Source organism: Pan paniscus, chromosome 3 (assembly GCF_029289425.2).
Source record: "Pan paniscus chromosome 3, NHGRI_mPanPan1-v2.0_pri, whole genome shotgun sequence".
NCBI classification, from domain to species: Eukaryota; Metazoa; Chordata; class Mammalia; order Primates; family Hominidae; genus Pan; species Pan paniscus.
The window spans coordinates 38,864,349-38,889,781 of record NC_073252.2 but is presented as its reverse complement, the minus strand read 5'-3'; the positions used below and the strand labels follow the sequence as shown (position 1 = coordinate 38,889,781).

At 40.3% G+C, this 25,433-nt stretch overlaps 1 protein-coding gene across 1 annotated transcript in view; it reads right to left on the bottom strand.

Annotated features, from left to right (window-relative positions):
* Positions 1–329: 329 nt before the first annotated feature.
* The window catches only part of KLF3 (KLF transcription factor 3), a 37,103-nt gene continuing 11,999 nt past the window's right edge, over positions 330–25,433 (bottom strand). Inside the window, exons 2-6 of the mRNA XM_003832161.5 lie at positions 20,641–20,736; positions 12,251–12,737; positions 11,440–11,590; positions 6,453–6,613; positions 330–4,291 (exon numbers count right to left, since the gene is read on the bottom strand). Of these exons, the coding sequence (XP_003832209.1) occupies positions 4,110–4,291; positions 6,453–6,613; positions 11,440–11,590; positions 12,251–12,737; positions 20,641–20,697 (1,038 nt within the window). The 5' untranslated portion in view covers positions 20,698–20,736 and the 3' untranslated portion in view covers positions 330–4,109. The remainder of the gene's footprint in view (positions 4,292–6,452; positions 6,614–11,439; positions 11,591–12,250; positions 12,738–20,640; positions 20,737–25,433) is intronic.

Here is a 25,433-nt window from a genome sequence, read left to right as displayed (position 1 = left end):
TTTTGGAAGCAGGCAGGGGGTCATAAATAACAAATACACGAAGTATTTCAAGAATGAACTAGGTGAGTTTGTAGATTTTTGTTGGATTGTCTGCAGTTTTATGATTTCAGCCTAGAAGACTTCCTGTTGGCTATTTTCAGAAAACCAGGGACATAGCTTGAGGGCTGAGTTAATTCCGTTAGTTCATCTTCCAGTTAGATCTATTTTTCTGTCCCTCCATCAACAATAACTGCCCATCAGAGTAAGTAAAGTTGTAAGCAAGGGTTCTTACATTGCTCTGTAAGTTTTGCTCTAGTGATCACTGCATATGAAGTAATCACATGATCACATTTAATATTCTGATGGTTTTATTAACAAGTATATAATATATATTGCATACTGTATATAGTATATGAGGACTGTACAGTACAAATTTATGTTCACAGTTTGACATGACAAAATGTCATTACTGAATTCCCATTGGACTACAGAGTAGAAACAGAGAAGGTACATTAAACATTCACATCTTTAGTAAGAAAGATTACCAAAATGTTTCAGTATCTGCAAGTATACTAATGCATGCTAAAAACCTTTACCCATTCAGTCTTATTAGCTTATAAAATATATTACACTTTATTAAAAATTTCTGCATAGTTTATACAAGTATTAAAGTACTGTAAATGTAATAATCCTGCTATATTTGCAGGTATGGTTTAAGAGATGCTAAGCAGAAAGATTATTTTGACCCTCTAACACTAAGTACATAACAGAAAAAAAGTGCTAGTATTTGTAAAACAATATTGTTGTAGCCCTGTTTAATGCATGTAAAGATGGCTTTGTAAATGTATTGTTTAGGTGAATTTGCGATCATTTAGCAATTGTTAACCTTGACCAAGAAGAGAATAAAGACAGCTCGGAGCAACTTCATGTATGACAGCAATTCCTTCAAGACAACTGTATATTTTCAAACCAAATTATTTTAAAACCTTAGATCTTTCAGATTGTCTTTACAACAATCTAATCAGGAATGATGCGCATATATACAGTATCAGCAAAATAGTCTTTCAAATTCCACATTAGTGCAATACTGATAGTGCAGATGGGTGTTTAATAAAATATACATATACATATATAGTTCCCCTGTAATTCTGTTCCAAGGCTCTTGAAACTCCTGTGTATTTAGCATCTCCCTAGTTGAATATAGCTATGCTGCTAACACATTCTCCAAACCAAGCAATTTAGAATGTTAATGCCCATTTATGATGTAGATTCACATAACTCTAAAATACGATGGATTCTGATTCTTCTGACTTCTCTAGGATGACACCTGGGTAACAACTGAAGAAACTCTATAACAAACAGAATTTACGTAATAGCAACTTCATGTTTACAAATCATTCTCATCAATTTAAAATATTGCGATTGAAATCACCATTGATAGTAACATGACACACATCATTAAAACATGTTCAAGGGCATCTAATCTTGTATTTGAGGTCTTCCACAATAACAGCTAAAAATGACTAAGAGGCTAAATTTCTCAACTATCATAGTAAAATACAAATATATATATAAGAAAAGTTTGGTAAGGGCCAATTGGTAATGAAAGTGTATTGACCAGCATGGGAATAGAGAATGGCCGCTCTGGGTTGCTTTTGTTCAGAGTTAAAACGGGTCTTTGTTAAATGAACTGTTAACACAACCTAAGCAAGCTGAACAGTAACGTTAAGAGTCTTCGCAAGGTCTTGCTTAAAATCTTTTGAACAAAATTTAAATATGCCACAGCAAATGCATCAATTCCATGAGATGCCCATGAGGCTATTCACTGAACTCAGGCTCAAAGCTGATCCCAGATCAATCTGATCCTTTCTCGCCCTTTCCCCACTTCTCTATGGATTGGAACACACATAAACTGGTTACCTCGGTCAAAACAAAAAGATTTTCCTTGCGTTCCATCTTGATTCTTGTGTGTCGTGAAAGAACCATCTCAAGAAATGAACACTTTGCCATGAATATGACTAAGCATTTACAATACAGACAATATCTACTTTTCAAAGAGCCATTTTATCACTCAATTCATGTCATAGTTGCAAAAAAGAAAAACTTCAGCTGAAAAAAAAAAATTCTCTTTGCCTTTAGCTGAAAAACAAAACAAAACAAAAAAACAGCCCAATTAGGATGTTTTAGTATCCTAAAGAAGTTTTGCAGTGCTTTAAAAAAAGGAAAATCAAACCCAAGTGCCAAGATAACACATTTCTTTGCATTTCTTAACTACATTTCTTTACAGCTGGGTCACAGGGCGGATGAGTGGGACCTCTTAGCCTCTTAGGTGCACAGTCCCTACAACTTCTATTAACACAGTGCCATCAAAGTAAGCTCCCCACACAATTCACAGGCCTCCGGAATCACTCATTCACAGATGTTTTAAAAATGATCAAACAATGTATTCCTCCCAGTTAAAGTTGTGTTGGATCCTGAGTTGCGGCTGGGATGAATCTTCAGGATTTCATTCTTCTCTCTTCTCCTCCATTCTTGATGAAGGGGAATTTGGTTATATGCACCCACATTTAACTACTGTTGCTCATTTTCTTCAGATTCAGGACCAATGACATTTCTATGTATGAATTATTTTTATTGGCATTTAGACTATGGTGCTCAAAAGCCTGCTTTTGAATAACTTCCCCCAATAATGGTGCTATTTATCTTCAACATAAACACGAGCCATTATTTTCAGTTTGTTCTGACACTGAAATAGTGATAGGAAATTGCCAACTCTAACAGTAAACTTTTGGGAATTTTTGAGCTACATATATGAATCCCTGATCTGTGGTTTTCTATATTTTTTCATAAATTCCCAAAATAAAGGTATGTGTGCTTCACAACTAGTTATATTTACAAATAGTGTCACTCAGGTCTTAATTGAATCAATCCATTAAAGCATTAGCAGATGCTTTATGGTATGTGTCATGAATACAAATAACAGCCAATTTGGCACCTTAACAGCTCACACAGGAAGAGTTTCTGTATAAAAGCTATGTGATTAATTTGATAAGGGAATACAAGTACCACTCAACATTTCCCTGTTTACAAAAAAAGCTATAAGCAGATTGGGTAAAAGAAGAGCCATCCATACTCTTACCCAAAAGATTTCTTACCATTACTGGGCAAATATTCCATGGAGTCCCTACTATCAATGTTTGATGATCTCATATTAAGGACATTGTAGGAATGGAGATAGTTGCATGGATAACCCCATCGGTATATGGCTTTGCAGCATGGTTCTACAAAGCTGAGTATGCACAGAGACTGAAGCTCTGGGAATGCTGCACACAGCTAACAAAATGTTGAAACCTCACTGACAACCCCTAGCCCAGGAGGAATTGCCTCTTCTGCTCCCCCTGCTAAATGGCCCTCTCCTCCGACTCCATGCTATGAAAACACAGCACCCTTCCCTTGAACTGCTACACATCACCCACCTAGATCGAAAGTTTGGGCTCATCTCCCATTGGTGGCAAAGACCTCCATATGAGCTGCAGGCACAAAGGAGGGCAAAGAACTCGATTCAGATGAAGTCTAAGATCCAGGTTGACAAGATTTGTGAAGAATGACGGAAGAGGTGACTGCACTAGCTTGAAATCTGGCTGTACTTCTAGCTAACCGGTGCAAGGGGCCACACTTGTTTTCACTGTCAAGCATATAAAATATTATCACAGGGCAGAGGTAAGAATGTCTCTGGCAAGGACTAGCAGTCTGGATACTGTATTTCTAATACATTTACTCTGACATTCTTTTGAGGAATACATGGAGAACTGACAATTGGTTATGTTAGTTTACATGTTCCCTTGTTCTTATTACATTAAACGTATCTGTAAGAAGGGTTTGCTTAGCATCCCCAGAAAAAAAAAAAAAAGTGTTCACATTCTTTAGGTCTGACCCGTGGTAAGGAGAGGGAGAATTAGAGAACATCTACTACTGACCATATGGAAGTTTTGGATGATATAAATTCAGAGATTCAGACCAGCTGAATCAAATTAAAATGTACATGTAAAAAATGTGTTAGATAATGGGAGGCAGGACAGAGAGAGAGCCAGGTGAGTGGGGAGTCACGCTGAGGCAGGACACAGAGGCAATCAGACTAGCATGTGGCGTTTCCTATGGAGGGCAAGATGGTCAGAACGGGAGAAGCTGCGGTCACAGTCCGGGCACTGGAAAGGTTTGATTCCAGTATGTTTTCGGAAATGTCTTGTTAGTTCATCAGACCGAGCAAACTTCCATGTGCACCCTTCCCATGTACATTTGTAGGGTTTTTCTCCTGCAAAAGGAAAAAGAAAAGAGCTATTTTTTTTTCTGTAAAGGTAGTAAAGATCTTTGAGCTAATGCTTGACAAATATTATTTCCAAGATATGTTCATACATTTGTTCTTCAAAAACACAGTGCATTATAAACTACTGCAAGACAAGCAAGAAAAAAATGAACTAATACCGTAATGTTTCATTGGCTCTCTGCCAAAAAAACGGGAGGAGAATTTTAAGAGTTCTTAAAACACAGAGTCACTGAAATCCATTCTGAGGGACTACCAAATAGTGAATGAACACATGGTGATCTGTATTTGCACATCTCCCAAAGCTTAAACCTGCTTGGGAGCTTAATTATATGCAGTGCTATTCATTTAATGAGATAATGAGAACTCCAAATTGAAAGTTTGTGGGATTTTCTTAAACTTTTCAATAGTTTTCCAAAAATATGAAGTCTCTAACAACTGAAGTATCTGTTAGGGATTAACATCTTATTTTCTTGTTTAGTCAATAACAATTATGCCTAAGTATAATGTTTTAATTCAGGGGTACTAAAATATACGAATTCTTCCCCATCTGTCCTGAGCCAGGTTTTCACAACCCCCTCCTGTAGGATAAGGATCATTTACAGATGAGGAACAAAAGCTCCTTGTGAGAAAATGATGGGGAGAACCAGCATGAAGGGAGACCCTCACAAATAAAAAGGCTGTTATGGCAATCTTACATTTTAAATTAGTCATAAGGGTCATGAGTATGACAAAATTAACTCCCATTTAACACCCTTTGTTCTCTAGAAGCCTTGAGGGATTACCATTCCTTGGCATTTGAAAGAGATATGCAGGATTTCTATTATCTGCTTCCTGGTACAGAATACACACACAAAGAGGCATTTTTTTTTTCCTACATCTAAACTGTCACCCAAATATTCAATGTCCTTTTAATTTTAGGCTGGAAATGGGTAACATCCACCTCTTGGGTCCCACTAATGCCTCAACGATGCCCTCAGTAATCATCGATTTGCACTGCTGTTTGGGCATTGCTCTAGATACAAGGCTATCACCCTCAGCTCTCTCTGTGGGTGTTAGCTTCCTCTGCCTCCTCCCAGGATTCACTTAAAAACTTCACTTCCATTTTGCCACTTTCCTTCCCTTTTCTCTTCCAAACCTCAGATTCCTCTTTGTAAATTTTCTGAGTAAAAATGATTTGCAAGACTCAGAAAAGCAACCTACACTGCTAAGGAAAATGTACACAGATGCAAACTGCTGTCAAACTAGAATTTCACATCAAAGAGTTTGAGGTGAGATGAGTCTTACTGTACATACATCACCACTACTAATGGTCAATCAGGCTGTTAAAAGATGTCATTTTTAATTTTTTTAGAGACATGGCCTCCCTATGTTGCCCAGGCTGGACTTGAACTCCTGGGCTCAAACAATCCTCCTGCTTCCACCTCCCAAGGAGCTGGGACCACAGGTGCACGTCACTGCACCTGGCTGTTAAAACATTTTTGTATTATTTCCTTAAGATGTTTTACTACCAAAATGTTTGGCACTGTGACCAATTTCACATTTTTCTCAGCCATGTAATGACTTTTATATGATCTGGCTGCTCATGCTCTATATTCAGTATTGGGCGAGATGGAATAAATCCTAGAACAAATATGGTAGGCAACGGCATAAGAGTTCCCTCCAGTTTAGAAGACAAATATTAACCACATTTCTTCACTTTTCTTTCCTTGAAGGACAGTCTTCTATTTGAATTGTTTGTGTTAAACTGTTGCATTAATTTGTGCTGCACAAAGACTGTTAGCTCTCATGAATTTACAATGCAGGTATGTGAAATAGCTCACAGGAAGGCCACATCCTCGACTGTGAAAGCACTTCCCCCATTCCAGCGGCAAAGGCTCCAACCCTTTCTCCCTCCTTTGCTAGAGAGCACAGAACTGCAAGTGATTGTGAGCGGCCTTGTTTTGGGGATTACTTTGAATCTATTCTAACTTATTACAAAGGCAAATCATTAGCAATATCTTCATTCTGCACAACTAATCTGGAGAAGACACATCTGGAGATGACTGTGGTAACTTTCAAGATGCCTGAAAACTTTCATCGTAACAACCTTTGCATTCCATTCTAATACTTCTTAAGAAGAAAGATGAAGTGGGTCTGGTGTTTCTATTACCTGTGTGTGTTCTTCTGTGTGCTTTCAAGTGGGAGCTTTTAGTGTACACTTTGTTGCATCCATCATAATCACATCTGTGTATCCTCCGCTTCCTTTGAGTATCCGGGGATTCCACAGGTAAAGGTCTCTTCCCAGGCTGCACGATGACCGAAGGGTGATTCCTGTGAAAGCCAAGGTTACAGGCCAAATGTTGAGAGCACGCTCTTCCTTTTTCATCAGTCTACTAAAAGCATTAACAACACTGGGCAAAAACAAACAAACAAAAAATCCCAAAAAAATAAACAAAAAGAAATTAGCTGATCAACCCAAGAAGCACTGCTATATTCATTCAACAAACATTGAGTGAGCACCTACCATGAGCCAGGCACTGTGCTTGGCACCGGGACACAAAGATGAATAAAAACAGGGTTCCTGCCCTCGAGGAGCTCACACTCTAGGGGGAGACAGACATGGAGATAAGTAATGACAGTAAGAAGGGTTAAGTGCTATGCTAGAGGCAGGCGCCGAGTGCTGGGGAGGCTCTTTCCCTCAGTCAACTTTTGCCTACTTATAGAATCTTGTGGTTCTAGGCAATGCTGAACACTATATTTTTTCACAGGCTGCTCTGATTTTCATTATTGTTGGCTAGGGAAAAATGGAAAAGATCAAACTCCTAAGTCTCAGGAAACCACATTGTAGGGTATATCTACGTTTTTATCCTTTATGTAATTGGCATTTAATTGGAGTCCCTTAGAGACTGCCAATTCATGTGCAATTTTCAAATGCCGGCTCTTCCAAAAAACAACAAAAAAGTTGGCATTGCTGTCTTCACAAACTCAAACCTCCACTGTCACTGTGATTCCTGTATGAGGGAGAATTTCAATGTAGTGTTGTGGTCACCCATGATGCTGGCTCACGTGGTGCCGGCTCCCCCATGGCATGCCTGACGTTCTCCCTACCTTCCTGATTTCTCTCTCATTCCTGAGTTTGCACCTTCTCTGGGTGGATTAGAAACCAAATCCTGTTAAAAATCTTATAATCTAAGCTTTTTTTCAGCAAGAAGGTGGTGGAGAGAAAAGGGAGATGGAGGAAGAGCTGGAAAAGTCTGTTAAGTTCCTCAGGCTTCCCCTGCTGATTAATGTAAGTAATTATAATGTTCTAATCTGCTCGTTCACTTTCCTAATGACTAATTACTTGATATATCACAAGTGTATGTCGTTGGCCTCTAACTGTAATGAAAGACTTCTTTCTCTTTCGTATTTGAATCTATAGCTCCTAAAATGTTCCATATAATACAGGAATATTTTGCCTAAGTGTTTGAGGAGAAAAAAGGTGTGTGAAAAGGAAAAAAAGAATTTGATGAGAGTAAACACTCTAACGCGTGAGCTTAAAAAAAGAATAAAAGAAATGTATCCATAAAAATCAAAAGGGAGTCTCTTGGTATAAAACTTGTCTTGGTAAATATTTGAATACACATCCCTTGTCAATCACTTTTTCAGGCATGCTAAGAAGTGACTAGAAAAAGAATAAAAGGTGTGTTTCTTAAGTGACCTTACTTAAGGTGTGTTTCTTAAGTGACCTTACTTCTCATGCTTTTTTAAAAAAAAAACATTATTTATTTATTTATTTACTGCTCATGCTTTATTATGAGCAAAGGAAACTGTCAGTTTTGACTCTCACCTTCCTACTCTAATACCTGGAAGGGTGGTAGAGATGGATAAAATAGGCCAAGTTTAGATACATGGAAAAGTGAACATAAAGTAGTGAGGAGGGAGAAAAGAACAAGGACTTCAATTATATATATATATGTGTGTGTGTGTGTGTGTGTGTGTGCAAACAGCAGAGAACACAGCAAAGTGAGAGGTTTACAGACAGAGTTTTTATAAGGCTGAATTATTCATTTAAAATCCTTCAATAGAAAGAAAACAGTTTAGTTTATTTTTAACTTTCAGCTTTAATGCCATCTAATGAAAATGTTTCATCTCCATTAAAAGAAATTCAGGAAATAAAGTGCTGGGGTAGAAATTTCATTATTAACTATAAAACTTTTATATGTCTTTGGGATACTGGGAGACTATCTTTCTCAGATAACTTTAGAAATCTCTCCCAATTATTGGATTTTATGGGTTGGGAATCTAATCGTTTCTGTGCAGTAATTCTGATTGCCCTTTCCAGTTGTTTATTTTACACATAAAGGTGCACCGAAAGGCTGTGGGCTCCAGTTACAAATCCCAGCTCTGTCACTGACAGTCTCTGTGATCCTGGGCCAAGATCTCACCCTCTCTGTGTCTTAGTTTCCTCTCTGTAAACTGGGGATGATAATAATGTTATCTCAGAAGGTTATATCTCGGAACAATGTCTGTTCCCAAGATAAAGCTATAAATGGTAGCCATGAATATTTTCAGGTTCAAAATAGTCTATTTGTAACTTTGTACCCTACGGTTGTTTAATTTCATGAGTTTTTTGAGGATGTCCCCAAACCAGGATATCTCTGCTTGAGCTGTGTCCCTCAAACATTCTGAGCACAGTTACCTGCCACATCTCTGAAGACGCTGATGTTGGTTCAGGCCAAGGCTAGATTAAGAGTCTTGGGATCTCACACTTTTTGGTCTCCACTCCCATTTTCAAAGAGATGGTTTGGGATTATTATAACCAAGAAGTTACAGAGCTAATACATATAAGATATCTGTCCACTGTTTTGAGCTGAGACAGCCCCTCTTAAGTTTGCTATAATTCGCATACACAACTCAATAGGGAAATCTGATCCTTATGCTTTTTGTACTAAATATAGTTTTGTATATTTAGAACAAAGAAATCTTTTTGTAAATCTGTAACAAATAGAATTTGATGTACCTTTGAGTGCCTTTATAAATAATCCTAAAGTTGCAACACCACAATCGAGCAAATGGATTTCAAAGCTGTACTTTTAAGTCTGCCTCTGGAAAGGAAGCGTTTCTTAAGGCAAATATTATTGGGGCTGCCTCACTGCAGTGGTACTGGGTGCCTAGTTTCAAGTGATTCTTTCCTGGCTAGCTGGTTTCCTACGTGGGCTGCTACTGGGCATACTCCAAGACGTTACTTAATCACATCTGTGAGAACATTACTTAAAGAGTACATGTCCCAGCTGTGGCTAATCTGTTGCATTTTTTTGAGAAGCAGAATGCATTCTTAGGTCAGCATTAAAATAAGCATATTACTCATTAATCATTAAAAGCCACTGAGCTTAAGATCATCAAAAGAATATTACTTAAAATAAGAGAAAAGTATTTTCTTTTGAGCAGCATTCAGAGCACAGAATATTGCCTTCAAATCTTCTTATGTAATGTTTTACATTGCAACTCATAATAACCCAGACTTTGGAATAACACTTGTCCAGTCAACGGATCCCTCCCTTGGAGGCAGTTGGTTTTATTTAGTTTTACAGCATCTCTTTCATCACCCATGCAGGAACAACTATAAGTGCAGGCCATGTTGCTAGTTACCTTGCCAGAAACATCCCTCAACATAAAAAAAGAGTTAATTCCACCTCTAAGATGTGTCCATTTTGCCTAGTCATTTTCTCCTTTCACTTGAGTGCATGAGCAGATGCAATGGGTTGGATATGACAAGATGGCAGGAAAAGCCCTGATTCGGAAGCAGGAGATCAAGCCCAAGGCCCCTCAGTTGTTAGCAGTGTGAATACTGGCGAGTTATCTAATGTCTCAGGTAATCACTTCGCCTTTTGCTCCGACTCCCACATGCTTGTTGTGGAGGAATAAAATAATTCCTTTGAAAACACCTGGGAAGGTTTTTTTTGAGGGAAGAGGGCACTATGCAATTGTGAGGAATAATGAAATATAATTCCATCAGCGACTCTCTCCCTACCTGCTGACGAAGTCGGCTAAGAGTTATTCTCTTCTTCATCTATTGGGGAGCATATGACAACCCAAACCAAAAATGACTATGATTGGGTGCAGTGGACAATTAATCCATGAGCTACTATGAAGGTACCTACCCAAGCTGAATGTGGATACAACTAGGATATATTTGAAGTTACCATAAAGTAGTTATTCTAAAATCAGAGAATTCACATTCTGCTGTAGAGTTAATTATGAGAGGGAGCGGGGTACAGGGGGTAGAGAAGATAAAGGAGAAAGGTGGGTAGAACATTTATTCAAGTTGGAGGAATATGATGCAGGAGGACAATGGAAGGGACCCTGTGGAGGTAATCGTTGCCTTTGTACTAGGAAGCTGGCTGCTGAATCCAATGTTGAAGCACCATAACACAAGACAATCACAACTACAATCAATAATGAAAACAGAAATGGGGGCAGCAAGATTAAGTGACTAGTCCAAGATCATACATATGGCAGAGAGCAGAGGTGGGATCCTTGTTGGACCCGAAAACCATCTTCTTAGCAACTAAAACCCAGTCTTCAGTGTAATCACTGGTGGAGGTCAAGGTTATCTATAGCAGGATCCCACAAATGAGGTTACTGAAGCTGTGTGTGGCAACTACCACATTATACCATGTTAGACCTACAAGAAACCACCATTCAGGTGCTTGGATGCTGACCAACACTGCACAGCCTTCCTACTGGATAGCAATTCTACAGGATACTATACACTCTGTAAGGACTATGTGTGTCCACATGAAAACTTTACATGATCCACAGAACACCAAGTTTAATCTATACAAGGATTCTCATCATGGAAAAACTAAGTATACATAGCCTGGAAGAATGGAAAAAAAACAAAAATAATTCATGTGGTAAGGTGCAAAATCATGGATGACTGATTCCATGAAAACTTGATGTAACTTTTGTCATAACGTTGTCAGTGTAACAGCATATTGTTTTTGGAGAGATTCTCCCATCTTGACCAGTGGTACTGGACCAGTGGCGGCCACAGATCACAAGCCGTTCCTGGTCATCCACACCACATTACACGTGTGAAATCTTGTGCTTCTGCTCCAGGTTCCAAGATGCACGCTACTATGCAAATGCTGGGTAGACCTAAATATACTTACTCTTGCAACAATGCTTGCGGGGGGGACACTGAGTTCATTAAGGGGGGTGACATTTCTTCAGGATAATAATCTGTCCTCTGTGGTTCGATCCCAGGTTCTATTTTAATTTTTTTCTGTGATATAGGCTTCTCATATGATTCAATTACAGGTACTAAAAAATAAAAATAGAAAAGTCACTTCACGTACAGTTGACCAATTTCAGCTTTTAAAAGCTTACTGCATAGCTCCTACCTACAACACAGATATGACAGGTTTATTTGCCTTTGGCAGACTATAGCAGGAACAAATCTGTGGGAGATTCTCGCCTCTCCTGACCATTATTTTGCCAGTAAGCAGCAAATATAGGGACCTGGATTCTATGACACCAGCCCTGAAATGATTCGTTCTTATAATTCTGGATTATTTCCTTTCAACCCCTTAGTCCTCTGTCTATGACCAGCTGATAAACAAGGTAGCTTTTGATCACCATTAGTTTTCACCGCGATCAAAAAGGATTTATTAAATGCCTTTTGTACCTAGAACCATGTTGGTATTCAAGAAAGCAACATAAAGTCAAGATTCTTTCTATCCCCAAGTTGACTATTACATAGTGAAAGTAATCATCTCATGGTATCAAACAGACAGCCTGATTCTTGGGATCTCTTCCAGTATCAACACTTTGGGGGGCGGGGAAAGGAAATGCCTTAGGCAGATGAGTATTTCCTTTGAAGAGTTCAACAGCTCTTGCCCCCATGCTTCCTCACCCACCCCATCTGGTGAAGCGCCAGTACGCTAAGCAAGTGCAGCAGCAGGGAGCAGTGGCGGAATTTACCTTGCATGCTACTACTGGAATTTTCCATCTCCTCCGATAAGGAGACCATGAGAGGCTGCTGGAGGTGACTTGTGTACATAAAGGGGACGGGCTGCACCACCACCGGCTGGATGACGGGCAGGATCCCCGGGCTCCGTATTCCATGCCGCGAGAGGGCAGCTGCCATCACTGGTGGCATGGACAGCGGCACGCCAAAGGGCTGCACGCCTGGAGAAGGGGGTGAGTATTTTTTTATCGGTGGGCTGGAAGAAGGCATGCTCAACCCAGGCGAGGCTCTCCGGTGTGAGGACGGGAACTTCAGAGAGGAGGGCGAATTCCCAGCCGAAGGGGGTGAACTCCGCTTGTTCACCGTGAGGTCCACTGGCTCCATCTGTATTCCGTGCGACAGACCTTCTGGGGTCTGAAAGAACTTCTCAGGCAATGGTGTGGAGTAGATGACCCCATACTTGTTAGGCTTCATGGATTCCATGTAATTAGATGGGTATGACTATTAGAAAAGAAAAGGAAAATGTGTCAACAGCCAAATAAGTCCATTTACTTGAAACATGAATTAAGAAAAATATGCTAACAAGGCACTTAAAAATTACATGGGCTTTACAAAATAGTTTAGATTTCGATATATATGTGACCTTAAGAAAATGCTCAGAGTGGTGGTCTCAACATTAAAAATGCTATGAGAGGCGGTCTCCAAAATATTAAAACTAAGATCAATGTGGTCACTGCTGCAGATGAAAAATCTGAAATTTAATCCTAAGATGATTCCTGTGTCAAACATTAAGGCCGATACCTGGCAAAATTCTAAGACAGGTGATAGCACAGGCTTGGGGGCCATTATCATTAGGAGTCAGAGCTGGGGATCACAAGAACCAGTCAAGCCAAACCAACCTGGTTGCTTTTCTGGTGGGGTTTCTTGATGAGCAGGAAATGCTCTCTAGCTTTGATGTCTAACTTCGGCAGGACAGTTCTTTCTCAGGATAAGTAGTGTCTTCAACTTCAGCAGGACATTGATTTCTCATCATACTTGTGTATAATAAGCAAGAATGGGGCTGCATGATAGGCAGTACCTTTCATTTGATGGGCTTCAGCAGCTGTACAATCCATGCCTAGGACTGGCCAACAATCCTAGTCAGCCTGGAACTGTGCTAGTTTCAGCACTGAAAGTCCCACATCCCATGAAACTCTACAGTCTCAGACAAACCAGGAGGGGGTCAGTCACCATACACACCTTTGTACTGAAGGCCACCCTCACTGTGGCAATGATGTCCTTGGCCCTAACTTGCTCAGTGTTCTTATTCAGAATCTGAATGAAGCTGTAGACTTGAATGGCAAGTCTGTGGATGACACGGAACTATAAGAAACAGCTAACGTGATATGACTCACATAAGGAAATGCGGTGCTCAAAGTCATTCACACAAGCTGAGGCCCTGTGTTCTCTCCTCTATACCCTGCTACCCACTCATCAAATGAGGCTGGGGCACAAACAAGGGAGTGCAGAAGAGACAAAAGAGTCTGTTTCCTTCCCAAGATCTGGTCCACAACTGACCTCATTTATCTTCAAGCACCTTTCTCTCTTTAAATATCAGGATAACCTAACTTTCATCTGCCAGCTTTAAATACAAACCAGTCATCATAATTTCACACAATGGGCACTATCCTTGACCATGGAGTTCACCTAAATTACTTCTATTCCTTAACTAACATTTTGTTGTAAATTTTCTTTGTAGAATGCAACCTAATTTTTAATTAAAAAAAAATTAAACTCAACATAAACCATTATCTTTACTAGGCATTTTAGGGAAACTGAAATTTTGCATGTCAAGCCTGCTTACCTGCAGAAAATTCTTTGTACTTGAATGTCTGACAGTGACAGTGATAAACAACATATTGTGCTTCTCTTCCAGCTCTAAAACCCTATGTGTTTAAGAGTTAGAGGCAATACTAACTTGGGATGCAACCAAGAAAACCCAATGGTGCCTTGTAATTAAACAGCGTAAACGCACTATTAATTTTTGGGTCTCCTTGGCCCCTCTGGTGGCCACTATTGTGAGTTATGACTGTGGGGCAGCAGTGGTTTTGATAGGGATTCCTACTGAGATCACCCTCTTTCCTCTCTGGGCTTGGTCTGGGCGAATCCTCGGCTGGTTATGCATTGGAATCATCTGTGTTGTTTTTAAAATTCCAGATGCCCAGTCCCTGCTCCAGGCCTGCAGAGCAGCCTGTTAGGGAGGAGTCAGTCAGTGAAACTTTATCACATAACTGTGTTTATCTTTATCTGGTTTGGATGTCAGGTCCTCATGGTTAAGATCAAGGTTATGGGATAACCTACACAATGAGCTTATACACATGCCATCCTGGAAATCCCTTCTTGTCCCTGCTTATACAAGAGATGCTCACTGTCACGGGCTCTACTGCTCCCAACCAGAGTTTCTCAAACTTTACTGTGCACATCCATCTCCCTGGAGCACTCGTTAAAATGCAAATTTTGAATTACCAGGGAGTGGACCAAGGGAACTTAGGCTACCTTTTGAATAGCAATGCTCTAAATGACAGAGATAAAAAATAAAGATACTAAAGGTCTATTTAAAGGAGGGAAAAAGAATTTTCTTTTCTTTTTTTTTTTTTTTTTTGAGATAGGGTCTCACTGTTACTCAGGCTGGAGTGCAGTGGTATGATCATAGCTCACTGCAGCCTCGACCTCCTGGGCTCATATGATTCTCCCAACTCAGCCTCCGGAGGAAGTGGAACTACAGGCACATGACACCACGCCTGGCTAATTTTTGTATTTTTTTGTAGAGACTGGGTTTTGTCATGTTGTCCAGGCTGGTCTCGAACTCTTGGGCTCAAGTGATCTGCCTGCCTCAACCTCCCAAAGTTCTAGGATTACAGACATGAGCCACCACGCGCAGCCAGTTTTCACTACTAACACTGCTTAAAAACAAGAACATGAAGGATATAAAATCAGAAAACACAAAATGCATAAAAACGGCTTTGAGTTATAGATCAAGGATCAAATGAAGAAAAGATTCTCTACCTTTCTTTAAAGCCAGGCACGCACAGTACCAACGCAAGAGGTCCAAAAGATAGCAACATTAAGTATTAAATAGATTTAAATTTAAATATTAAGATGGGTATTATTAAAAGAGGCACAAGGTTCATTAACAACAACAACAAAATAAATCCATTATAAATCATGTACACTGGAGGGTTTCAGGGAGTAATTAAATATAGGAAGGAGAATGATTTCGCCTAGTCCTAAAGTCTAATGTGCTTTATATAATTCTCCAAAGGGCAATGGTTCTGGTACTAGGAAAAAACTTTAGGAAATGGGAGGCAGCATTGTTTCTATTGACGAAAATGTAGCTTCTCCCTTATTTTCAGCCCTGTTCTTCCAAGACCTCCCTATGACCTAGATTTTAATGCCAATAGTTATTGGCAGCTAAATGGGAAGCAAAATGAGGACACAGTTTTATTGCTGTCATTGCTGGATTTTTCTATGCATGGGGTGAGTTTTGGGAGGGTAGGAATTTAGAACCTCCAGACTTGCAAATCTAATAATATTCTCAGGTTTCTCAAGCCATTAAGACAGAAAAAGCCACACATAAAGCTAAGCTTTATCAACATTATGCAGTTTGCTGATAAGTCTGTTCTCAAATGAATGCCCTCATTCCCTCTATTGGATGTGCGATTATTGTAAGGTACAAGACTAACTGTGGGGAGAGACACATTTGGACACAGACACCCAACTCTGGGCAGATAATTAACTGTTTCCAGCCCAACTGCCTCACAAAAGGGTGAAGACATGTGGTCCCTCAAGCTGGTTCACTTTATTTGGGTGGCGCACACAAGCTTTTGCAATCAGCTTCCAACAATCTGGTGCCGCGTAGGGACTGACACGGCAGGGTGTGTGCTCTGGGCAGGTACAACCTGGTAACAGTCTTCCCCGCTCTGTTCCAGACAGTTCCTATGTTCTATCAAAGCAAGGCATACAAGCACCGCTGTACTGGCCCCATATCCAAATCAGAGACAAATGTCGATGAAGCAAAAAATGTGCCTCTGGCCACGGACGGACCTCCAGTGCCCTCTGTGCATGCTGCTTAGTCCAAGAGACCCTGTGTCCTGGAACAGAGCAGTCCAAAGACAAGACACAGACATGGGTCTTTCCCGCTTCTGCCTCTGGCCCCCACTAGGGATCTTAAGGGCTTAAAACAATGGGCTGGGCCAGGCATGGTGGCTCACACTTTTAACTCCAGCACTTGGAGAGGCTGAGGCAGGAGGATATCTTAAGGCCGAGAGTTTGAGACCAGCCTGGGCAACATAATGAGATCCTGTCTCTACAGAAAAAAACAAAAATGTAGCGGGGCATAGTGGTGCTTGCTTGTAGTCCCAGCTACTTGGGAGGCTGAGGGAGGAGGATTGCTTGAACCCAGGCGTTTGAGGTTGCAGTGATCTTGCTACTGCATTCCAGCCTGGGCAACAGAGCAATACCTTGTCTCAAAACCAAAACCAAACCAAAAAAAAAAAAAAAAAAAAAAAAAAAACACAAAAAACCAAAACAAAAAAAACCCCACAAAACCACTGATCTGCTATAAGAGTTATTTCCGTCTGTAACATGTACTCAGATGTTCACACCCCTGCACAGTGTGCATTTACTTATTGACTGCTGCTTCTCACTGCACTGTGAGGTGATGAGGGCCTGCAATAGGTGCTCAATTAATACTTCATGAATGTGTAGTAAATTGACACACTCTCTTAGCAGGTTTCTATTACTGATAAGGTGAAGAATAATATATTAATTATTTTGAACTTTGAAAAAATGATTTTAATTGCAACAGGGAAAGAGGTACCACGTTTGGATAATTTCCCAAAGCTCTATCACTTTATGCTAAGGTGATAATTGCAATAGTTTCTCATTTTATGAGGAATAGTTTTGGCGAGCTTTCCCTTATAAGACAGTTTCAGTGGATGGAATGATGGAAACATGGATGAAATCTCTATTTCACTATTCCTCAACATGAAAAAAAGTGAATGTCCATTACAGGTCAAGTCAAAAGAATCTCCATCCAAGAGAGGGTTCCAGGCACAGGAAGGCATGGTGCGTGTATAAACACACGCTCTGGGAAGAGCAAATGGCACGCACCTCCATGCAAACAGAGGTAGAAAGCTCTCTTTCCACCAGGCTTGAAAAAGCCATGAAAAGTTTCTGTTAGAAAAGAGCAGAGGAAATTACTGATGTGACATACTTTCCTATCTATAAGGAGTCTGTTAGATGACCGAAGATAACAGAATATTATTAATCCTTTCTTCAAAAGTAATCTTTCCACAGGAATAGAAGAATACTTTTAAAGTTTATTTTTTGATTTGTTTTGTTTTTTTACAATTTGTTTCCTTGCTCACTTCCTGAATTAAATCCTTTAATTTTCAATCTTTTGGGAAATGGTAAAAAAAAATTTATGTACATGCGCATTTTTTTACACACAGTTTCATATTTTATAATTAAAAAAAAAAAAAAAACAGAAGCTCAGGGAGCTGCTGGTGATTTTGCCAACATTGGGTGGATGTAAGTAGCAGAGACTGAAGGCACAGACTTGGGGAGGGAGAGTCTCCTCTGTTCCTCATTCTAGCAAATTTTAACAGGGTGACCCCAAGCCTCAAAGCAAAAGGCTAGTGGAGAACAGTATGAGGGCTTATATTTGACTAAGAGGGAAATGACATGTCCTCACTTTCTCTAACCTATAGCAAAAGCACAAACAAGCGATTGTTTCTACTGTGCTATCCTTTTAGGGGGTGGGAAGAGGGGGAGAAATAAGTTACCATAAAATATTTTTATTCATTTATAGAAATTAAAAATACTTTTACAAATGTCCTATTGTGCCTTAATGTTTACAACGTTGACTTGAATAGCCAAAGACTTTGACCTTCAGGTCAAAGACTGAATTAAAAAGAAAAAGGAATAATAAATCAGGTTCAATATACTTCACCTATGAAGGCAGGAAAGACGAAATTTGAACACTTAAGAGTGGAAACAAAAGCTTTTTAATTTGTTTAAGTAAAATCATTTTAACACCCCACTGCTCAAATGTTTCTGTTAACTGAGGTTGCACTGAATTAAGAAAAAAATACTTCCTGCTGAAGAAAGTTAAAACCAAAAAAAGAAAAAGAAAAAAAACCCTTCATTTTAAAGGACTGACAGTAACTTTTGGTGAAACTAAATTCTAAAAGTGTCAGCTGCAGTTGAAATCTAGCACATGAAAGAGAAAAAGACCATTAACTGCAAAATCAGTTCTATATATTTTAACTTCAGGTATTAATACGTTACAACAATACAAGTTTAACAGTTACTTCAAATTCATTTTATTCCACATTTTTTTTTCGGTTAAGTGCATTTCCTTGCACTTAATTATATATATCACACCAATTTAGCAATGTGGATCTTCATTTTAACTTTATATTAGACTCTTGAGCCTTATGTTCATGCTTGATTAAAAGCACTGGAAGTACATTGAACAGTAAAATGCCTCACTGATGGCTCTGCACCAATTGTAAAATGAATCATATTCTCCAGTGCTAAAAACCTATTCCTATTTCAAGAATATAATTAATGGGGAAATTTTATACCTTCATTTTCCTCTAACGTGATCATGTAGTGATGCTGGGGAGGGGGATTTGATGAATACAATGACAGCACTGAATAACATTCGAAGTAATTTAGTTTTTTGGCCAGGAGTGGTGGCTCATGCCTGTAATCCCAGCACTTTGGGAGGCTGAGGTGGGTGGATTATCTGAGGTCAGGAGTTCAAGACCAGCCTGGCCAACATGGTGAAACCTGGCCTCTACTGAAAATACAAAAATTAGCCGGGCGTGGTGGCGGGCGCCTGTAATCCCAGCTACTATGGGGGCTGAGGCAGGAGAATCACTTGAACCTGGGAGGCGGAGGTTGCAGTGAGCTGAGGTCACACCACTGCACTCCCGCCTAGGCGACAGAGTGAGACTCCATCTCAAAAGGTAATTTAGTTTTTTGATTAATAAAATCCTTATTGCTCAGTTGCTACCATATTCAGACACTTGGTTATTCAGTTATCATGCTGGAATGTAAATGTTATTTCCTTAAAGCCCCTCTGACTTAACTTGCATTATAGATACTGGTAAACACTTTACTGGCTTAGTAATATCCATGGCAACTCAGCTCCAAGGGCCTCGGCGTGACCCCCGTGTCTTGTATAAACATTTTTGGCAGGAACCTCCAGAGCCCATGCATAAAGATGATCTAATTTTGCAAGCGTGTCATTACCAACCTTCAGATACACAACTCGGGCCAAGTTTTCCCCCTTGTGAATATTTTCCAAGCCCGTGGAAGAAAAGAGCAAGACAGAGTGGGAGCATTGCCTTGTTATTCAATATTCACTCAACCAGAATCCTCAAGTTGAAACCACTCCCTGCTCTGAAGTCAGACACCTTCCTCTGTCACCATGTCTCACCTTCATGGCACTGGTGTTGTACCTGCAGAAACCCCAGACTCCTCACTAGTCCCTGGAGGCCTAAAAGCAGCCAGTGGCCTGGCTCCCATGAGGGGCTGGCTTAGCACTAAGGTGCTGAAAAGGACAATGAACGTAATTCCTACCCAGCCAGACTCTTCCAAGTAAACGAGATTCCGTCCTCACTGCCAAGTCTTTCTCTCGCTGGCTTCCCTCAGTCATCTCATATAGTTACAGCTCCATATGGCTGTTGTCATTGGTTTTTAAGCAAATCATCCTATTCTTAATATATTTTTACACACAAAAGGGCTGAGGAATTTTTGTAAACTTACTTCTGTCATGAGAGGATTCACCTGTGGCCTAAGTTCTATGCTGATCATATCTTAGGGGGACACCGGACACGGGTCTTAAGGAAGTGCAGATCCCATTTAAAGAATCCACAGCTGCTAGGACAGTATTTAGCTCACTCATACCTGGTGGCGTTGAGAAAAGTTTGCCTATGAAATGCCTGTCAAGCAATGAGTGATCTTTTTTTTTTTTTGAGACGGACTTTCGCTCTTGTTGCCCAGGCTGGAGTGCAATGGTGCGATCTCTGCTATCTCGGCTCACCGTAACCTCCGCCTCCCGGGTTCAAGCGACTCTCCTGCCTCAGCCTCCCGAGTAGCTGGGATTACAGGCATGCGCCACCACGCCCGGCTAATTTGGTATTTTTAGTAGAGACGGGGTTTCTTCATGTTGGTCAGGCTGGTCTCAAACTCCCGACCTCAGGTGATCCTCCCGCCTCGGTCTCCCAAAGTGCTGGGATTACAGGCGTGAGCCACCACGCCCGGCCATGATTTCAAGGAATAATTCAACACACAATAATGTTATCATCACTTGGAAAAAATAAGGCGAGGTGTTCAATCTTGGAAAACTTACCACTGAGACAGGGTCCATGGCCTCTTGCTTGACAGGAACTGGGTCAAACATGAGCATTCTTTTAGTTAAACCTTCTAGGGTGCTCTGGTGTTCAGCCTAGAAAACAAAACAAGGTATCCATCTAAGTCTCAAGGTTACTTTAAATACAAACTAGTAAAAATAAAATATAGCCTCGGCAAGGTGGCTCACCCCTGTAATCCCAGCACTTTGAGAGGCTGAGGCAGACGGATCGCCTGAGGTCAGGAGTTCGAGACCAGCCTGGCCAACATGGTGAAACCCCATCTCCACTAAAAATGCAAAAATTAGCTGGGCGTGATGGCACTCGTCTATAATCCCAGCTACTCGGAAGGCTGAGGCAGGAGAATCGCTTGAACCCAGGAGGCGGAGGTTGCAGTGAGCCGAAATGGCACCGCTGCACTTCAGCCTGGGTGATGGAGCGAGGCACTACCTCAAAAAAAAACATAAATAAATAAATAATAAAATGAAATATAATACCTCACCCCACTTCTCTACTCCTTTTTCTCCCCTACCCCTGGAATGGCTGGAATTTGTTTCCCTTACCTATGAAAGATGCCATTTACATAATTAAAACCAGACTCCATGGTCATAACCAGATGAGAGCCAACCAGCATTTCTAACTCAATACAGAAACCCTGACTTTTCTGGAACACTATGTACAGCCCCTTCTGAGTGCCAAAGCTTGCTTGGGATTGCCGTGCAACTCTTTAGGGGTTCAGATTACATAAGTTTGTTAAACACCTTCCCTTTTCCCCGATGTTGTTCGCAGAAAAATTAGGGGAAAAAAAGACAAGCAAAAAGAAAACCTAGAACCAACCATCATTAAAATTTCATTTTTATTCTAACAAACCCTCTTTAAAACTGGGCTCACAGTGTACATGGTATTTAGTACCTATCATTTCACTGCACAATTTATGTGAAAATGTTTCTTTTACAGTAAGTATGGTTCTGCACCATCAAATCCCTCGTGCCACTGTGTGAACACATCAGTTTACTTAACTTCTTCCTCTTTATTAGGCACTTAGGGTTGCTTCTAAGTTTTCGCCATTACAAACAGCAATGAGCCTCTTTAAATACATCCTCCTGCACACCATTAATTTTTAGGATAAGTTTTCTGTAGGGGAATTCCTGGGTGAGAAGTATATACATTTCCCAAAGCGCCTGATGCATCATCTGGCAAAGATGAACTATTATTTTCATTAATAAAATACAACCTGTTTCCCCAAATCTCCACCAGCAACATGTGTTATCACTTGTGTTATAAAAGATAAACACCTTGCCAACTTGTTAAGTCTCAAGATGGCAAATGATTTTTATTCTAAATTGATGTGGTTATTGAAGTTATTTTTTTTCAGCTTTATTGACCATTTGGATTTCTTCTTTTGAGAAATGCCTACTTAGGGCTTGACAGCCTCCACCACTTCTTATTGTTTTCTAAGCACTTTTCACATATGAAGAATATTAGCTTGTTTTCACTCAGATTTCTCCTCATTAGGAAATGAGCCTATTGTAAAGGAAATGTCCACCTTGATCCTGTCCTGTCTTTTTCTTCTGTTGTTCTCTGCTTGCCATCCCTTCTATTTTCTTCTGTGTTCTGTATAGTCCACTTCTAACACTAATCTACATCAAGCCAACTGCTTCTTCACAGGACGAAATATTCAGTCTGCTCAATGTTCAAATGTGTCTCCTCAGTTACAGAAACACTGTCCTGCTACTAGACACACTTTCAGAAATCGACTTCAGGCACTCATTAGCCAAATTTGGTTTAAGTGCTCAGTGCTTTGGTTAGAGGTAAGGTCTTCATAGATCACCCTGGTTTGAGTGGCAAAGTGAACAAGTTCTAGAGTGAGTTCCAGCTGAAGAAGCTGCAGGAATCCCGGGTTCTGGATTACTTCTTGTATTTCAGTGTTAAAAACCCCCATCCCCACCTCCCTGATAGCAATCCTATAATTTGTTGTGTTGGTGCTCTACGGGTTATACTAAGATATCTTCATATACAATTATGGAAGTGATACTATGTCGTTCTTGTGCTTCGTTGATTCATTGAAGAAAGCCTGTTTTGAATCTCATGACAACACATGAATTTCATCAATAACTCGACATAAGGCCTTGACTTCAAAATTATATTTTCCTCCATCACAGGGTGTATTGTAATCTGCAAACACAATTTGATACCAAGCTGCTCAAATCAATGGTGCTACTACCCTCTTATGTATTCCAGCAAGAACTAACCGCAACAGCCAGTGAAAAATAGATGATTTCATAATGAGGGATGAAAACGCTTTTGTGTCTTGGGATCTATTATTAACCAGTTCCCAGCCTAGCAGCTGTACGGATGAACATGGTTCTAAGAATTGTTGTCCAGTGCCTCACAGTGGACCATAAACAAAAGATGTGAGATCTCCTGCTTACATCAATGAGGTCAGATCATTTAGCAGCCCTGACTCAACGGCTGGTCACCCTGTGGCAGCCTCCCACCTCCTCACCCCCAGCTTTTTACACTGAATTCACTCTTCCAGACTCATCTATCCCACTAGAGAGTATCTTGATGCAAATGCTTCTAAATTAAAGCATTCACATTCTCAGGTGTATAAGGAAGGAGCCATGGTTTTGAGACTCAAGCAGGCTGCAAACTAACGCAGCCATGGGGCAAGAGTGATCATTTGTAAAATGCAGAGCATGGCTCCCTATCTGCTTCTCAAGGATTTAGGTCTATCAAGTGAGATTAAAACACACACACACACACACACACACACTGCTTTTGCCCTCATTTATATCCATATGCACATAAAATCTGGATGTATATTCTGCACACACAACACTAAATGTGTTGGTTCCAACTTCCGGAGCAAAAATGTCTGGTGTTTGCCTCTTTGCTAACATACACTAGCCTTAGAGGTCTATCCCCCACCCTTAAATAAAACTCAGACTAGATTCAGTTTCAAAGTTAACAGCTGCCTACATCCTGTATGAGGTCTCATATAAGGCCTTGTCACTTCACAACTGTACCACTGCAACAACAGCTTCTGAGCGAGGCCAGCATCTCCACACTTCATGTCATCCTGCACTCTTTACGACCACTAATTGCAGCACAGCAGAATAAATTAAGATGATGGGCTCTGGAGTTCCTTTTCGTTCAAATTCTAAGTCTACCATTTAGCTCACATAGCTTTCAATGACTTTGTCTAATGGCCACAGCAACGACTACTGAATCCTTTTAGAAATGAATTACACATTAATGTGCTACATCTTTTTATCATTAAGACATTATTTAAATCACTATTGTTCTTTAATTTTTTGTTTTATCTAAGTTTAAGGAAATGCAAGACTTGTAATCCTAAGAGAAACATAGTCTAGTATAAAATGCTGGCACTGACTGGGTGTGGTGGCTCATGCCTGTAATTCCAGCACTTTGGGAGGCCGAGGCGGGTGGATCATTGAGGATAGGAGATTGAGACCAGCCTTGCCGACGTGGTGAAACCCCGTTTCTACTAAACATACAACAAATTAGCCAGGTGTGGTGGCGCACGCCTGCAATCCCAGCTATTCGGGAGGCTGAGGCAGTATAATCGCTTGAACCCAGCAGGCGGAGGTTGCAGTGAGCCCAAATAGCGCCACTGCACTCCAGCTTGGGCAACAAAAGCGAAACTCTGGTCTCAAAACAAACAAACAAACAAACAAACACACTGGCACTAACAAAATCTGATTTGCTTTTACTAAAAAATAATTACAAGGGTATGTTTATTTGCCCAGAAATGTACCTCAAAGTAATCCAAATGTTGATGAAGGGATGTTCTCATTACAGAAGTATTTAAGTTAATAAACAAAGAAGGAATGATAGGATTAGAATACCTATTTTTGAAATTCCTAACTAAATAATGCATCCCTGGACATTAAAAAAAAGTCCGTGCAAAATTCAAATATCACAAAGAATAGAATCAAACTCACTATTTCACATGTCTACAAGCACTTTGTTTCCAATTTGGTAGCTTCTCATAATAGCTTTTAAATGATGATGCTTTTAGTGATAGTCACAGGATATAAAACAAGAAGATAAAGGACATGCAAAGAAAATGTCTGGAACCACACACCCGAAACTGTTAACAGGAGCTTCTTGGGAGTGGCGGTGGGTGGGACAGCTTTCTACACATCTGTGTTCTATTTTTAAAGTTTATTATTTAGATGTATTTTTATTTTGAGATGGAGTCCCACTCTGTCACCCAGGCTGGAGTGCAGTGGAACGATCTCGGCTCACTGCAACCTCTGCCTCCTGGGTTCAAGCGATTCTTCTGCCTCAGCCTCCCGAGTAGCTGGGATTACAGGCATGCACCACCACTCCTGGCTTAGTTTTATACTTTTAGTAGAGACGGGGTTTCACCATGTTGGCTAGGCTGGTCTCGAACTCCTGACCTCAAGTGATCTGCCTGCCTCGGCCTCCCAAAGTGCTGGGATTACAGGTGTAAGCCACTACACCCGGCCAAGTTTATTATTTCCATAATCAAAACTTTTAACAAAGACAAGATAGGGAAGCCAAGCTAGGAAGGAACTAAATTTAGAAACAGAATCAAACACATGAACAGAAATGAGGCTTCTGTTTATGTATTTGCAAAAAATTTCTATACTTTGCACCCATATCTCTGACTACAGGGACCACTTTTGTCATTGGCACTGATTTGTTTACAGGTTCTGATCTACAATCATAAAAGAGTGACTGTACAGTCTTCAAAGTGCCTTCCACATAACTGAGAAGTAACTTAAGCCCTGGAAGAATTAGG